We start from the raw sequence: 17,540 nt of genomic DNA on the forward strand, positions 1-17,540 counted from the left end.
CTCATTGTTTCCTGTCTGCCTTTGCTGTAATTCTCTCCTTCCTCCAGAGGACCCTGTAGGGAGATCCCTGGCTTGGATCTCCTGCTGAGCCCTTGTATGGCTATTGTTCCAGTGGTTATTCCTCAGTGAGACAGCCCTACCCATGCCCTGCTCCCCAGAAGCTCCCTGTCTCACCTCCCCACTCCATCCTTGGGAAAGTAGATCTAATGTGGAGTAATTATCTGTGCAATTTGCTTGGGTGGTGGCAAGATATTCCCAATCTGTTACCATTCACTGTCTGTTAAGTGTAATAAAGAATGACTCTAACTCTGCCCTGTCCTTACATAACTAAGTCACTGGAGAAAATCTTGAAAGATGTATTTTTACCCCATTCAGCCAATACTGAGCATTGCAATATCTGTGAAGCCTCCACGGGCCTGAAAGTGATAAGGCAGGAACGATGCCTGAGTGCTCACCTCTAGATACACTCCCATAGGCTATCTGCATTTGCTAGGTGCTCAAAAAGGTCATAAGAGTAATGGGAAGAATATACAAGCAGGTTTATTTACAGCAAAAATAGTGGCCTTCTCAACTAAATCTAATGTAGATCAATGTTTTATGAATCCAATGATGCTTATATGTGTGTGTATATATATTTATATATTTAAAAACTTATGTATTTGGTATATAGAATTATGTATGTGAGCATAACTCACATTGGGGTGTTTTGGAACAAACTGTTTCATTACTATTTTTCAGGCTTGTTAGAATAATTATTCTTTTGAACTCTAAAATGTCATCTTTTGTTTCTGTTTTCCTTTTCCTGGCTGACCGAAGGAATGTTGAAGCACTGCAAAACAAATTTCAACTCTTTATAATCTGAACTGAAATTGTGTGAGTGTTATAAATCAAAGCCACTGGCTTTAGTAACTGAAAGAGTAAACCGAAGATAACGCTGTAGGTGTCAGTGTTCCAATGTGAATGTGTATTTCTGGTAAAATGTTAAAAAAGCAAACAGTGCTTTCTAAAAGAGGAGCAAAAATTATTGGATCTTCTCCCATTCTTTATTTACTACTCCATTTTTCCAAATATATGCTTGAGATAAAGGGTAATCAAGATGAAAAATACATAGACGGCTATAGTCTTGGAACCTGAATAGGGGGAGTATTCTTGCTTAACGTCCCATGGTTATAGTTTTCCCCATGGCAGGATTTATATCTTTTCATTATTATACTAAGCAGTCACTGTTTGTCTCTGCATACACTGGGAGACAGATGGGGATATCAAATGTGCACAGGGATATCATTCTCTTTAGTTAGAGATGTCTAATACATCATTTCTATAGGATTTTAAAAAAATTATATGAGCAAACATGACCTTTGTAATTATATGAAAAAGTCTCTAGGAAGCAGGAACAGTAAATAACCCTGTGCTTTGTCTTTTTGAAATGGTCAGTTTTAAATTGAATACTCACTGGTATTCATGTTGGTGTTTGAAAAATTATCAAATTTAGAACTCACTCCCAGTTGTAGCTGTGAGTGACTTTATCTGACTTCAGTTTTACTGAGACACCCTAAAACATAAGGTCTATCATTTAGTGTCTCTTACTATTAAAAAAAAAATTCTAGAAAGGAGTATTCCCTCCTTGAAATGCACAAATTCTTAGGATTCAGGGTAAAACGATGTCTAGCATTTGGAAAGCAAACAGTGCTTAGGACAGTGAAAGTGGTTTAGGAGAGCAGTAAATAAGACCACATATATCTGTTTTCACTGGCAAAGAATGGAACAAGGGTTGTAATTTTACTAACTTTACAAATAACTCAGGATTCATTTTTACTTCAATGTTACCTACTTAACTTCAGAAAGAGCACAAATATTAGAATGATTCATGATGTTAATAAAATATAATGTCTCCTTAATTGAAAATATTTTAATTTTATTTGGTTTTGTCTTAAATAGTTTTTTGAAAATGCTCTTCTTTACATTCTGACTTTGATCTCATTGGAAATTAATTTTGCACTTTTTAAAATTAAAAAATACATCAAGCTATATTTTCCTTATATATTATTGTACCTAGGCCATCAGTCATATAAAAAGAAGATTTAGAATTATATTTATTAACATGTAAGCAAAGCTTTAACCAATATTTTAAATGGGAAGCCTTGAATTTGAGTAAGTAAAAAGTGAGAAAAACTGCTTTCTATGGTGTATGTGCATGGGCGTACCAGGCAGCACAGTGGTAAAGAAGATGCCTGCCAGTGCAGGAGATGCAGGTTGGATCCCTGGGTCAGGAAGATCCCCTGGAATAGGAAACAGCAACCCATTCTACTATTCTTGTTGCAAGATTCCATGGACAGAAGTCTAATGGGCTATAGTCCATGGGGTCACAGAGAGTCATATACAACTGAGCACATGGGTCTCTGTGCAGGGGTCAGCAACTGCTATTAAATACAACATATGCAAGTAAAATTCTAACAATCCAAATTTTTGATAACCAACTTTTTACATTTTTAATGTTGAAAAAGCAAGAGAGTTCCAGAAAAACATCTATTTCTGCTTTATTGACTAGCCAAAGCCATCGACTGTGTGGATCACAATCAACTGTGGAAAATTCTTAAAAGAGATGGGAATACCAGACCACCTGACCTGCCTCTTGAGAAACCTATATGCAGGTCAGGAAGCAACAGTTAGAACTGGACATAGAACAACAGATTGGTTCCAAATAGGAAAAGGAGTACATTAAGGCTGTATATTGTCACCCTACTTATTTAACTTATATGCAGAGTACATCATGAGAAACGCTGGGCTGGAGGAAGCACAAGCTGGAATCAAGATTGCCTGGAGAAATATCAATAACCTCAGATATGCAGATGACACCACCCTTATGGCAGAAAGTGAAGAGGAACTAAAAAGCCTCTTGATGAAAGTGAGAGGAGAGTGAAAAAGTTGGCTTAAAGCTCAACATTCAGAAAACGAAGATCATGGCATCCGGTCCCATCACTTCATGGCAAATAGATAGGGAGCCAGTGGAAACAGTGGCTGACTTTATTTTTCTGGGCTCCAAAATCACTGCAGATGGTGATTTCAGCCATGAAATTAAAAGACGCTTACTCCTTGGAAGGAAAGTTATGACCAACCTAGACAGCATATTCAAAAGGTCCGTCTAGTCAAGGCTATGGTTTTTCCAGTGGTCATGTACGGATGTGAGAGTTGGACTATGAAGAAAGCTGAGTGCAGAAGAATTGATGCTTTTGAAGTGTGGTGTTGGAGAAGACTCTTGAGAGTCCCTTGGACTGCAAGGAGATCCAACCAATCCATCCTAAAGGAGATCAGTCCTGGGTGTTCATTGGAAGGACTGATGCTGAAGCTAAACTCCAATACTTTGGCCACCTGATGCAAAGAGCTGACTCATTTGAGAAGACCCTGATGCTGGGAAAGATTGAGGGTGGGAGGAGAAGGGGACGACAGAGGGTGAGATGGTTGGATGGCATCACTGACTCAATGGACATGGGTTTGGGTGGACTCTGGGAGTTGGTGATGGACAGGGAGGCCTGGTGTGCTGCAGTTCATGGGGTTGCAATGAGTCGGACACGACTGAGCAACTGGACTGAACTGAACTGAATGTCTGATTACTCTAAAGGTTTTTTTTTTTTTTCTCCCTAGTTCCCTATTACTTCTACCTTTGTTTCTGCGTGAGCACATTTAGAATTATGCCTTGTCTACTTAATATAGAAATATGTTGAGATACTGCATGGCCTCACATTTAACCTCTGAATTTCTTTATGATAAAAGGTAATGGGAGAATGTGGCTGAAACATGGTCCCTTTCCTATGAAGAAGTGACCCAGGCAGACTGCCCTGCCTCCTAACCCTCCCCCCAACACAATCTGCCATTGAAGCCCTCACAGTAGGGCTGTGCTCAAAGCTAGAGACTCTGGTCCTTAGAGGTTTTGAGATTAATTTGGATTCAGCAAATGTCAGAGGGGATTTCTGTGGTAGGACTTCTAGAGTAAATAGAACCACATCTCTAAATATAATCCACATGTTTGCAACTTGCTTGCTTTTTGGTTATTTTTCCTTTTCAGCATTTTTTTTTAATACACATAAAATGTGTCATCTTAACCAAGTAAAGTTCCCTGTGCTGTACAGTAGATTCTCATTAGTTATTTATAGTGTATATACATTAATCCCAGTCTCCCAATTCATCCCACCTCTCATCCCCACCTTGGTATCCATATGTTTGTTCTCTACATCTGTCTCTATTTCTTCTTTACAAATAAGGACATCTATACCATTTTTGTGGAGAAGGCAATGACAACCCACTCCAATACTCTTGCCTGGAAAATCCCATGGACGGAGAAGCCTGGTAGGCTGCAGCCCATGGGGTCGCTAAGAGCTGGGCAAGACTGAACGACTTCACTTTCATCTTTCACTTTCATGCATTGGAGAAGGAAATGGCAACCCACTCCAGTGTTCTTGCCTGGAGAATCCCAGGGACGGAGGAGCCTGGTGGGCTGCCGTCTACGGGGTCGCACAGAGTCGGACACAACTGAAGCGACTTAGCAGCAGCTTCATACCATTTTTGTAAATTCCATATATATAATATGATATTTGTTTTTCTCTTTCTGACTTACCTCACTCTGTATGGCAGGCTCTAGGTCCATCCATGTCTCTGCACATGACACAATTTCTTTCCTTTATATGGCTAATATTCTAGTGTATGTATGTACATCTTTTTTTAATCCCTTCCTTTGTTGATGGGCATTTAGGTTGCTTCCATGTCCTGGTTATAGAATACAGTGCTGTAGTGAATACTGGGGTGCATGTATCTCTCTGAATTATGGTTTTCTCTGGGTATATGCCTAGTAGGATTGCTAGGTCATATGGCAATTCTATTTTTAGTTTTTTAAGGATCCTCCATACTGTTCTCCATAGAGGCTATATCAATTTACATCTTCATTTGGTGGAGTTGTGAATTGTGCAAATGCCTGTGATGATCTGTTAAAATGAACAGTTACTACATGCTCTCTTCAAAGTCCTTAACTTGGATTTATTGAAGTGATTGTACAAATGAAGGTGTGGTTATTACTAACCACATGAACATGATCATAATCAACCCTTGGTTAAACAGTTTGTGGCTTAACAGTGGAAAAAATAAAAAATAATGGACAAAGCATCAACATTATTGAGAATTAGCAAATAAACTTACATACTAGAAAACAAGTTTAGAATCAGGTATATAATGGAAACCTCACAATCACTTGCTCTGTGCAATTTGCCACCTAGTCTAAGTGGTCTTACTTTCAGTTTTATTCTGCTTTGGATAACAACCAGAGAGAGTGTATTCCTAAATATTGGATGTAATTTTAAGATAATGACTTTACTGTAAATTCACTTTGTCCCATGTTTTCAAGTAGATTTATCTCCCCTGTGGTGTGGATTCTCTCTCAGAGCTTCCTGAACATGTTACCCAGGCTGAGAGTGACAATTATGGAGCGATAGTCAAGCCTTACATTTTAGGCAAGAAATAACTTGGCAAACTTAATGATATATATAAAATGTGAAAGATGGGACAACATGGGATAGGGATTTTAGAATGAATAAGAAAAGAGAGTAATAAATGTAAATAGTTTACATTTCCATTATTATACAATGGATACATAATTTTTAAAAGTCTAGTTAGAGTTTAAAAAATGAATTAATACCAAATTTGCTATTCTCCCTTTTCTATTATTTTAAATAGATTTTCTTACTCTCACATAGTGATAAAAATAAGTATTTATTTTGATTCTATCTGAAAAGCAAAGATAACTTCAAAAAAGCAACTAAAAGCTCTTGAAACGAATTTTAAAAAATCCCTAGCTGTAGCCAGGTTTTTGCTTATTATTCATACAAAAAGAAGGGAGCCCATGTTTTAGAGTTTCAAGCAAGATCGCTGAGCTTCTACTTATCGATGTGAGGCTGCTGAAGGTCAAAATAAATCATACTATTTCTTAATACTGCTTTCATTAACAAATCAGCCTCTTCCATGAAAGGATGAGTGCTTCTAAATTGCAAACTATATACTGCAACTACTAAGAGTCACAGTGAATGAGAAAACAGTAATATTTCCATATAGCAGAATTTCCCAAAGTGGTTCCTATGGACACAAGCTTCTTGGAGTGTTACTAGGTGTTACTCAAAAAAAGTTTCCATGGTCAGATGAACCTGAAAAACACTAGAACTACATATGTGTGTGTGTTTTTTTTTTAATTTTTCCTCAAAGGATATTTAAATTAGAACCTTCAATGTGCTGATATGTACTAACTTTCTAAGATAGTATCTTTCCCAAAACTCTGTTGACCCTGGAACCCTGTATGAGGAAGAGTACCTTTGGAGCTTGTGTCCTGTGGAACACACTGGGGGAACATTCCTGCAGTCCTGAACTAATTAGCTTCAAAGTCTGGATGTGAATGAGTTAATCCAGGGGCAATTAAAAAGGCCCTAGTATGGTATCTAATGGTAATGTCATTTCTGCAGAGCTAGGTCAGGAATGCTGGTGTGATGAGCTAAGGCAATTCAGGGGAACATCAAAATCAGTCTCATACTGGATCGAAAGAAGGAAACAATTTTCTGAGATCACTGGAAAATAAAACCTTATCCAGAGTATGGATTACTGTACTTCCAAATGTACTATGAACTGTTGCTCTTTCTAAATTTTCTGTTCCCAGTTGCAAGAGAGTTAGATCTAGCAACAACTCGGGGCGGGGGGGAAGTCAGGAAAATCAAAGTATACTTGGCAAAGAAGAAGTGATCACTCCCTTTGTGAATCCCTCATGTATGGATGAACATCCCAGTGATTCAGTTCAATTGTGTAATCAACTTCCTAGAACCACTTCAGATAGGGTTAAAGACGCCATCACTCACATAATCCTGTCTGCACAAAATGTTCATGGGTTGAAATCACAACAGTTGTATGCAATAAGGCCCATTTTAAATATCCAAATTGCATGGGCTCCCTGGTACTCAGACGGTAAAGAATCCACCTGCAATGCAGGAAACCCAGGTTTGATCTCTGGGTCAGTCAGGAAGATCTCTGGAGAAGGGAATGGCAACCCACTCCAGTATTCTTGCCTGGAGAATCCCATGGATAGAGGAGCCTGGTAGGCTCCAGTGCATGGGGTCGCAAAGAGTGGAACCCAACTGAGTGACTAACACTTTCCCTTTCATATGCTCCTTCACTCTGTAAAACACTCTGTAATACTCTTACCCCATAGACAAGATGCTAGAGGCCAATGCCTTCAGTCCAAGACAAGGAAGAGAATGTAGCCTTGGGTACCAGTAACATGTACAGTTATGCTGTATTAGAATGGTGACCTCAGAGTCAAGTACTTTGGGCAAGTTGGTCACATGAAATAAATGCCGGTCTTGGGAACTAGTTTCAGAGTTTTCCATGTAAGTATTATTTATTCCTTTCACTAGAGACCTGCAAATACAGTGAGTTAAAAAAAAAAAAAAAAGTTTCCCTGCCTTATCCCCGCCCCACCACCCTCCCCCGCAACGCATCAAATTCTGACCCATTTTAAGAGTACAAATTGCCACTAGAGCAGCAGGAAAGCAGTGCATTAATGAAGACCTGGGCTTGGCATCTTGCTGGGGGAGTCATAAGCACATGATCATTGGTTCCCAGCTTTATTTCTTAAAGACTATAAAACCATTCCAAAATTTGGCACCATGGGGGCTATTGGCAATGCTAACTCAGGCTAGGAAGCTGGGGTGACGTTTCCAAAGCTTTGGCAGTGCTATTTCAGGTAGCTTCACATGCAAACTTCTCAAGTCAATTTCCCTAATTAGACTCAACCTTCCTGTCCCTAGAAAATGGGGCAGCTGGCTGGAGAGCCACAGGGCACCCCAGGTGAGATCTGCACACCCCCAGAGGCTGGAGGCAGCTGAGAGAGAAAGAGAGAGAGCGATCAAGCTCCAGGAGAATGGGGAAGGGAACAAAGTAGCCTGACTTGAGACATAACTAGTCATCAGATTGCGGCTATTTTTTGCCTGTTTCAAAAATCTACAAGCCAAAATGGGAGAAAAAGAGGCAGTAAGAAATACACACACTACTTGGTTAAAGTCAGGAATGGGTTCATTTCTACAAAGAAAAGTTTAGAAGATGCCTTGTGAACCTCAGTCAGAGGGAAAGCCACACACTCCTGCACTCAGCACCATCTACTAAGACACTTCGCAGGGCAGAGAAACACTGATTTACTAATTTAGTAGTTTTTCTTCTTCGTCTTCACCAAAACAGTAGCATTTTCATTTTACACAATAACAATGATGACAGAACTTAAAAAGGTCTTTCCATTGTTATTTATGAATTCTGGGTTAAGTTAAAAATAGAAAAAGGAAAATTAACTATGTATTGTAACATGCTGACACTGCTTACTCCTGGACTCCAGTTAGAGGGTGGGCTCCAGTAACTTCATAATCAGAATGTCCTGTATCCCCAAACAAACTCAGGCCACCTGGCCCGACCATCCCATCAATAATCATAACCAGCATGTTTCCCACAACTCCCTCCCCACCCCCACCTCAAATACACACAACCAAACATTGTGCCTCTCAAGAGGCAGAAACGCCAATCTAACAGGTGGCAGGTATTTTGTACTGGAACATGCTACACTTAAGAAAAACAAAACCAAAGTTCTAATATCGTAAATTCCAATGTTAGTTTACAAAAGTACATCGCTTGGGAAACCATTATTCTTTCAGTTAAATAAAAGTTAAGAGCTCAGAGGGATCCAGACAGATCACAGTCCTCGGCAGCCACAAGGGGATCTTTGCATCCTCCCGAGTTCTCTCCTAGGACCTTCCACATTTGAAGAAGGCAGAGGAGGAGGTGGTCAGCGAATGGGGCCTCAGAGAAGCCATAAAGACAAATGCCCACTCTGGAAGGACAAAACCAGGTGGATGCCCTGGTTTTTCAGACACAGACTGGGTGGGGATGCCATGAAAATCTTGTTTGGCTGTTTGAGCCCAGCATTTTCCATAATAAAATACTGAGATTGGAAACGTGACATTGGTGATAAGAAATGAAAAGTAGCGGGTCTGGCCCCAAAATAACTCAATGGTTTGCAACCAAACAATAAAGACTGCTGCCTTTCCACCATCTAGCAGAAGCACATCCCAGTAATTTACTACTGAATTCCAACAGGAGGCTGGGGACTCTGAACTTGGCTTCAAGGGGCACACATGCAGTTCTATGCAGCTGCTTCTCAGAACAACGCTTGAGAGACACTCAAAAGCTACTAGGAGAGAAAGAAATGCACAAAACCGGGCAGCTGGTGCTCAAGTCAGGATGGCAACCTCAGTAGCTTTCTCTCCCAATGCAAAGCAGCAAACTTCCCAGGGGATGCTATGACTTATTTGGCTGTGATTTCCCCATCTATCCTTAAAGGTAGAAGGATTACGGTATTGCAATTTGCTCTTTTCCACTTAGTACTGTAAAAAAAATCACGGTGTCTGGTGGTAAAGTTTAACAGCTGCCTATTCCATTAGGTAAGGTGTAAGCAAAAGGTTAAAGCCATGCACGATTAGGATAAACACACAAAGACTGGTTGGGTGGTATACAAAGTCTATTTAACTAATGAAGGCGGGGGAAGGTGACTTAAGGGGTGCAGGCGGTTCTCCTCCTCCCCACTTCCCTCAGCCTTCAAGAACAGCTGTGGAATAATAAACCATTTTCAAATCTGTTTCTGGGCTGCTGCAGAGCAGAAAAACTGGGCTCAGGAGGACAAAGCACCCTAGGGACAGCTCTGCCTCTCAGCAAGGGGCATGGCCACAGTGGCTCTGACTCATGGGTTACCCACAGCATCTCCTGGGAGTCCTGTTCTGCTCATTGCTCCAGTGAGAGGACACAAAGTCTGATGATCGGAGGGCCCTGTAAAGGATCTAAAAAGCAACTGTAAAAGGATAATATATGGCACATACGCCTTTCACTTCACACGTGTGAATCTACAGCTATATATATTTTGGACATTGGATGAAAGCGTTGGGAAAACACGAAGAAACTATTTTCCAGCATCTCAACTACATTGGCCAAGAGCACCCTCTGTTCATACGGCACATAGATTTAAGACAGTTGGGGACAGGGAACCCCATGTCTGGGATGGATGATCCTAATTGTAACTCCCACACCTTTCACTACATTAAAAGAAACCAGTGTGTTGAAAGTCCTTTAGTCTAAGGCAGCTGAGACCCTGAAGGGTTCACTGCTCTTCTGTTTTACTGCTATTCCTGAACTTCACCACCATGACTGTTATATTGTCAGGGCAGCCTCTGTAAAAGGACTGTAAAACGATGCTCTTGGCCCCAAAGTGAGGTTCATCCAAGCGGTCCTTGATGAATCGAACAGCTTCCTCGTTGCTGAAAGCATCCCAGAGGCCATCTGATGCCAAGATCATGAACTCGGGCTGGAGTTTGTCCAGGTCAAAGGTCAGGATATCTGGGTCTGGGATGACCACATTGAGGTTTTTCAGTGGATAATCCCCCAGCGATCGAGACATGGCCAGGATCCCCTGGACCCTCCAGGAGCCATTGAAACTGATAAAACCACCTGGAAAGAGAGAATGAGCCCATTAGCTTGAGCAGCTGCTCCCTCACATCCTGGTGTGATTCGTGCGCACCTGCAAGGGCTGACCTACTGTGTGTGACCTGTCACACGTGCTCCTGCTGGCACTGCCACGAGGGAAGTGTTCCTCCTGCATGGTTGACGTCTGATGCTCTCCTAATAGATCCTCGGGCCCTCATCCTTGGCATCTTAAAGGCCTTCAAGACTAAATCAGTAGGAATATTGAGGGTAGGAGGGGTGGATGGGTGAGAGCATCAGTTTTATTAATAACTAAAGAACACCTTAGCAGTGCAGTGACTGATAGTAGGGAGCCCCAAGGAGGGGATTTGGGGACAGCAGCAAAACAACACTGAAAGGCAGGTGGCTGGTAATGGATACAACCACTGGGACCCATCATTAGCATAAGGCCACCCTTGGTTGTGCCTGTATTGATCACAAACAGCTCCCCAACTGGGATAGGGATTAAAGGATGGTATACTTTAACACAGTTGTTAAAGGCTCAGGCTCTTGGGTCAGTCTACTAGGATCTGATTCCTGCCTCTGTTACTTCTAGCTCTGAATGACTTTGGATGAGAAACTCTCTAATCCTTGGTTTCCCTGGTTGCAAAATTTGGACAATAATAAAATCTATTCCACTGAGAAGTTGTGGGAAATAGAGTTATTCTATATTAATCAGTTGGCACAGTGTCTGAATATAACATGCACTCAGTATTACCCGGTGGCTTAAATGGTAGAGTCTGCTTGCAATGTGGGAGACCTGAGTTCAATCTCTACCTAAGTCGGGAAGATCCCCTGGAGAATGAAATGGCTACCCACTCCAGTATTCTTGCCTGGAAAATCCCATGGCTGGAGGAGCCTGGTGGGCTATAATCCATAGGGTTGCAAAGAGTCAGACACTACTGAGCAACTTCACTTTCACAGTATTATCTATTATTATTTTTTCTTTAAGGGAACTAGAACTTTGTTCATTTGCATGTTATGTCAGATATTTATTAAATATATGCTTCATGCAGGGTAGTTTGCAGGCTATAAAGTTGGACAAGATCTAGACCTTTTCCCAAAGAAGCAGAGAGTCTGGCAGGAGGGAAAATCCAGCTGCATTAATAGCTACAAGCATAGAGCAGTATTTTTTCAGGGAGAATCTAGCACCTGTTATATGCTATAGGCAGATAGAAGACAGAGAGAGAAGATTTCCAGTTGTGATAATCAGGGCAGAGTGAGCGTTAAAGCTCAGCTCTGAATGGAAACATAGGTAGGACTTCCATGAGCAGGGATGTACAAGAACATTCCAGGAAGAGTGGTTTCCCAGGCAAGAGCACAGGCTCTGGAGTCACTGTCTGGGGTTTCAATTCTGGTCTCACCATTCACTAGCTGTGTGTCCTTGGGCACACAAGCCTCTTTGAGGCTCCATTTCTTTGGTTGTAAAATGAGAATAACATTATCAACCTCATAAGGTAGGGAAAGAGAAAGTGTATGTAAAGCACCCAGCTTAGCTCCCAGCACAGAGTGAATGCACAGTAAATGCAGCTGACATCACTACTGTTGTACAAACAGCTTAAGGCAGGGAGACAGAAAGATTGACGTGTATTTTGACCTAGACTGGTTGGAAAGTATTGCGACACCAAACAGGAGGGGGATAGGTGTCCAGAAAGGAAGGCTGAGGCCAGAGAAAACACACATAATAAAACAAATCATTGCTCATTAAGTCCTGCTGTAAAGTACATCCTTGACACAGCAGGTGAGATTAACCTCCTTGGAGACGCGGTCTGAATTTGCTCCTATAATCACTTCCGGGTGGGGGCAGGGAAGAGGAGAGAGGATAAAATGGGCTGACATGTCAGAAGAGAGCGCTGAGGTGGCATCTCAGGTGTACCGTATACACACTCCCACCGTTCTTCCTCAAGAGCAAGCTGACTGTGTCCCAAGTCCAGGGTCACAGTGGATGACTGAGGAGATGCTGTCTTCATAAGCAGGGAAGCTCATCAAAGCTTGAGAGATGCTCTTAAAACACTGTGCCGTCCCATTGACAGAAAACCTGACCAGAGCTTTCATTAAAAATTATTCTGCATCTCAAGCAGTCACTGAAGCAGGAGGTTGTAATAAGATTCAATGATTTTGGATTCAACAGTACAGCTTCCCACTGTGAGAACTCAAATGTTGATTAGGTTCTGGGCAGAAGCTGGTACGCAGAGACTGATGGTCAATCTGCAGACTCCCCCAGAGGGCAGGGGCACTTCTTGGGCAGCCACCTGGGGGACCTGAGCTCCCTTGGGCAACAGGGCCTGCCGTGTGGCATGTGACACAGAGGCTACAAGCTGTGGTGGTCTGTTTGGGGGAAAGAAGGGGTCCTCCTCTGCACAGGTAGAAAAAAAGAAAATGTTAGTTGCTCAGTCATGTCTGATTCTTTGCGACCCCATGGACTGGAGCCCACCAGGCTCCTCTGCCCATGGGATTCTCCAGGCAAGACTACTAGAGCGGGTTGCCATTCCCTTCTCCAGGTGATCTTCCTGAGCCTGGGATTGAACCCAGGTCTCCTGCATTGCAGGTAGACTTTTTACTGTCTGAGCCACCAGGAAAGCCTACAGGTAGAAAAGAATCCCCCCAAATTAACTATGAAAATGTAATCAACTGATAATCTTTCTTTAACTCTTTGCCAATGTCACCTTAGTGAGGCCCACACTGACCACCCCAACACTCCCCTTTCCTAACTTGTTCTGTGTCTCTCCATAGCAGTTATCACCTTGTAATAGACTAGATAATTTACCTGTTTTAACTTATTTATTAATAATGTCTGTCTACTCCATCCTCTACCCCATCTCAATTCCAGGATGTCCATATGTACCTCCAGCCCCTAGATGTTAAAAAAATAAAAAAGGGATTCTCTCTCTCCTCCAACTGACATATATACTTGGATCAGGCATGGAGCTTGAGTATACACATGAATAGACCAAAGTTCCTGCCTTAAAGAACTCATGATCAGGAAGGCAAGACAGATGAAAGGGCCAGATACGTCCACATCCTGCGAAAAGTGACCCAAGAGGTCCACACAGGATGCCAGGGAAAGCCTGAAGGGGTACCTAAGCCAGACTGGGGAAGCCTTTGGCTCAGTGTGACAGGGAAGGCTGCCAAAAGGACATCCTGAAACCAAGTCTTAAAGGGCAAGGTCATTATTATCCACTGGACAGTGTGGGCAACAATTGCACAGACGTGTCAGCTCCATGGTTCATTTGGTGGTTAGTAGTTTGGCATAGCTGGAAGTAAGCAGTATGGCAAGCAATGGCCCAAAGATCCCATTAGCCTTTAAACTAAGGGCTTTTTTTGGCTGTTGTGGACACATTGGCCATGAAGAAGGGCAAATTCAGTGGCCACGCATTTGATGGGAAACATTACAAAGTCCAGTCCCAGCTGCCTCAACCGCAGCCTCTGTGCTGATCTGCTCCTCACTGGGTAAAGGAGTGTCTCTCTGGGGGAATCTCCCAGAAACCGCCTTGGCCACTTGAACAAGACAGCACACAGTCCTTGGAGGCACTGATAAGCTCACCGGCTCTCTTTATCCTCTTCCTCTCCTTCAGCTGGTAGGGTTTGTGATCATGAGACAAAGGAATGGCATTCCCATCCTTGTCACATAGGACCCCACGCGAGTCACCCACGTTGGCCACAGTGAGGTCTTTATCTGATAGCAGAGCAATCAAACACGTTGTCCCTGCAAAACAGAAGAGAGAGGCCACATGGGTGGTCAGCGGTGCTGTGAGGGTAAGCTGCTTCTCGAGGTTACTGGAGTCTTCAGGCATTAAAACTGCTCCTGCTGGGTGAGCATCTGACTCCAGCCACTCCGGGAAGGAGGGCTGTTCACTTCAACAACACTGATCAGATCTGACAGTCAATTTTCTTAACCATGTTGGAGTGTCACTGAAATCGGCTAGGATAAGATGATCATTTTCCCAAATCATTGTTATCTCTGGTTCTCTTGATTTAAGTGCATATCACACTTAACAGGATTAGGAGAGAATCAGAATTGGCTTGAAGCTTCAGACAATGGATACTTATTTTCTGCCTCTTGTTGGTACTTAGGTTCTGCGAAATCCCAGTTGAAAGTGGGAAGAATGGGGGGTGGGCTCTCAGTGGGAGCACCTGGACACACCAGGAAATGACAGATGGTAACAACCAGATCCTATGGAGCCAGGGGCACAGCCTATGCAAACTAGTGTATACAAAGTCTGAGAGGAAAGACCAGGGGCCAGAAATAGGTCGGCTCCAGGGTGTGATGTGGGAGTCCATCACGGGAGAGGCAGGAAAACCTACTGTGATGAGAGAAATGACACCTAGGCCAATAGGAGGTGGGGCTTGAAGGTGGTCAGAGTCAGAAGGGAAGTAAGAGTGAAGAGCTGTTTACCTGGGGCCACAAAGACATACAAGGGCACGTTCCCTCTCCTCAAACTCTTCCTGGAACAAGAATGGATAAAAGCAATAGAACTACAGAGTCTGGTCTACTTGGAGGTCATCCTTCTTACCTGCCCATTACCCTCTGTTCAGCCCCCTCACCTTTCTCCTCCGGCCTTCTGACAGTGTCACTGAATATGCAAATACCTGCTGAAATGCACAATCCATTAAGCTCTTGCTTCAAACTGATAATGACCTTCCTTATTAAAATTATGCATCAATTAGTCTTCATTAATATTTAACCTCCTCATTAAGAAGGTCATATTCCATAACAGAATGTAAACTGCATCTAAATAGCTCTTGCTCTTCATAGAAAAAGAGCAAAGGCTAAATTCTTAAATAGACATAAAGAATAAATACAGGTTGATATCAAGAGGGAGGAGAATAATCAGTATATTCAGCTATTATATAGTTCTATTCAAAATTCCACGCTAAAGCCTGTGTAGCTCAAAAGTGCCTTGATTAGAAATAGAAACACATTTCTAATGTTGGTTGTCTCAGGATGTCTGATATGAAAGGCCTTGTAAAGGAAAAAGACTAATCTCAGGATTATCAAAGCAAATCACAAAGCTTTTATCTTAAAAAACTGTAAAAATGCAAATGTAACCGTAAGAACAATCCATATGATTAGAAATTGTTATTCTTAGTTTTTGATATTAGCTGCATTCTGGTGTTCAACTGACCTCACTTTGTCTTCAAGCATCTGCTTGTGTTAACCTGTGATCACAATGACAGCACAAATTCTCCTAGAAGGCACACGCTCGGAAGTTTGAACAGTGAAATGGAGACACTATGTTATTGGGGTATTGTATGGTTTGGGGGCATTATTCAACTCAAAGACCCCCCTTTTCTTCTCACTTGGTGCACTTTGAGAACTCATAGCCCAGAAAGGACTTTCAGGTGCCCATATGAGGGAAGCACAAGGATCCACTTGGCTGAGCTATGAGCCCCTTCCACACCCCCATTTCAGTCACCGCAGCTCTATATCCATTGTTAGCTTAATTGAACTGCGATGTATCTTTTTTTTTTTTAAGAGGAGAGAGGTCATTCCTATGGTCAGAAAAAAAATTGAGATGTAATTGTATATGGGTTTAAAAACCCCTGAAGGATTTTAAGGAGGATAGTGATATGATGAGATCTGTGTTTTATAAGATCACATCGGTGGCTCTGTGGAAGGTAAACCAGAAGCAGGGAGAACAGGGAGAGTTCACGAGAATCTGAATTACTGTTGTAAACAAAAGGATCGAGGATCAGTAACAGATTATTTAAAATCAGAATGGACAGGTCATAGAGAACAAGGAAATAAAGGAGAGGGGAAAAAGTGAAAGTGAAAGTGAAGTCGCTCAGTCATGTCCGACTCTTTGCGACCCCATGGACTGTGGCCCGCCAGGCTCCTCGGCCTGTGGGATTCTCCAGGCAAGAGTACTGGAGTGGGTTGCCATTTCCTTCTCCAAGAGATCTTCCCAACCCAGGGATTGAACCCAGGTCTCCCGCATTGCAGGCAGACACTTTACCATCTGAGCCACCAGGGAAGCTCAAAAGGAGAGGGGAGAAGTCTAGAATAATGTCCTGGTGTCTCGAAGACAGTGGGGAGGGGCACTGGGTGCTCCATGGACAAGCACTTAAGGAAATGTCTACTTGGGCTTCTGGGAAAGGCTTTCTCTCTCACTGAAGGAGACACCATGCAGAACACAATGCATTTCTTTGGCCTCGTGTGGCTCCTGTGTTTCCTGGAGGGGTGGCAGCCAAGTTGTACCAGGAGGGGCTACAGCTGAGAGTCAAGGCTCTGTGCCCAGGAGGAGGAGCCAAGGGGTGAGAACCTGAGTCCCTGAGACATCACAGGACTTCTGAACCAGCCTAGACTTGGCCTGGTCTTGTTCTGGGAGACACCAAATGTCCTTACTCTTTAAGGCTTTTCATGTTGGATTTTGTTGTTATTTCTTCTTGTGGTATCCTAACTGGTTCAAGGGCTCATTGTTCAATAAGGGGGTTTCTGGATGAGAGATTTAGTGTGACTGCTTTGCTTCATTCACACATAAAGATTCATGGCTTGCCAACTTCTCTGTCAAGAACACGATCCTATTGTTCCTATGGGTCAATAAAATCTACCTCCTGGTGTGGATTTCAGGAATGTACCGCTTTGAGAAAGTGGAAACTGCTTGTGTCAACAACAGACTCTTAGACCGGACAAAAGGGTGAGCCCCAGATGGCAGAACGAGAGTTGCAGGCAGCGTTGAGGATAACTGAAATGTTACCATTCTCCCTCCATAGAAACCTGCCTGTGTCCTGGGTGGAGGCCCAAGCATGATTGGAAACAAAACACGATGCTTCACTGTAAACAACTTATTGTTTGGAATTTGCATAATTTATAATCTAATCTTATGTTATAGCAGAATGTAACTACCTGATGGTTCAGAAAAATGCACATTATGCCCAAGAGGAAACACGCCAAGCCTTTTGTCTTTGGGCCTCTGTGTTCCCTCTGCCTAGCACAGTGCCTGGTCCTTGACACTGGCTGA

At 42.6% G+C, this 17,540-nt stretch overlaps 1 protein-coding gene across 1 annotated transcript in view; it reads right to left on the minus strand.

Moving 5' to 3' along the window:
• Positions 1-5,003: 5,003 nt before the first annotated feature.
• The window catches only part of PPM1L (protein phosphatase, Mg2+/Mn2+ dependent 1L), a 332,089-nt gene continuing 319,552 nt past the window's right edge, over positions 5,004-17,540 (minus strand). The window contains exons 3-4 of the mRNA XM_069561184.1: positions 14,123-14,284; positions 5,004-10,566 (exon numbers count right to left, since the gene is read on the minus strand). Coding sequence (XP_069417285.1) covers positions 10,220-10,566; positions 14,123-14,284 — 509 coding nt within the window. The 3' untranslated portion in view covers positions 5,004-10,219. The remainder of the gene's footprint in view (positions 10,567-14,122; positions 14,285-17,540) is intronic.

The sequence above is a fragment of the Ovis canadensis genome, chromosome 1, assembly GCF_042477335.2.
Source record: "Ovis canadensis isolate MfBH-ARS-UI-01 breed Bighorn chromosome 1, ARS-UI_OviCan_v2, whole genome shotgun sequence".
NCBI classification, from domain to species: Eukaryota; Metazoa; Chordata; class Mammalia; order Artiodactyla; family Bovidae; genus Ovis; species Ovis canadensis.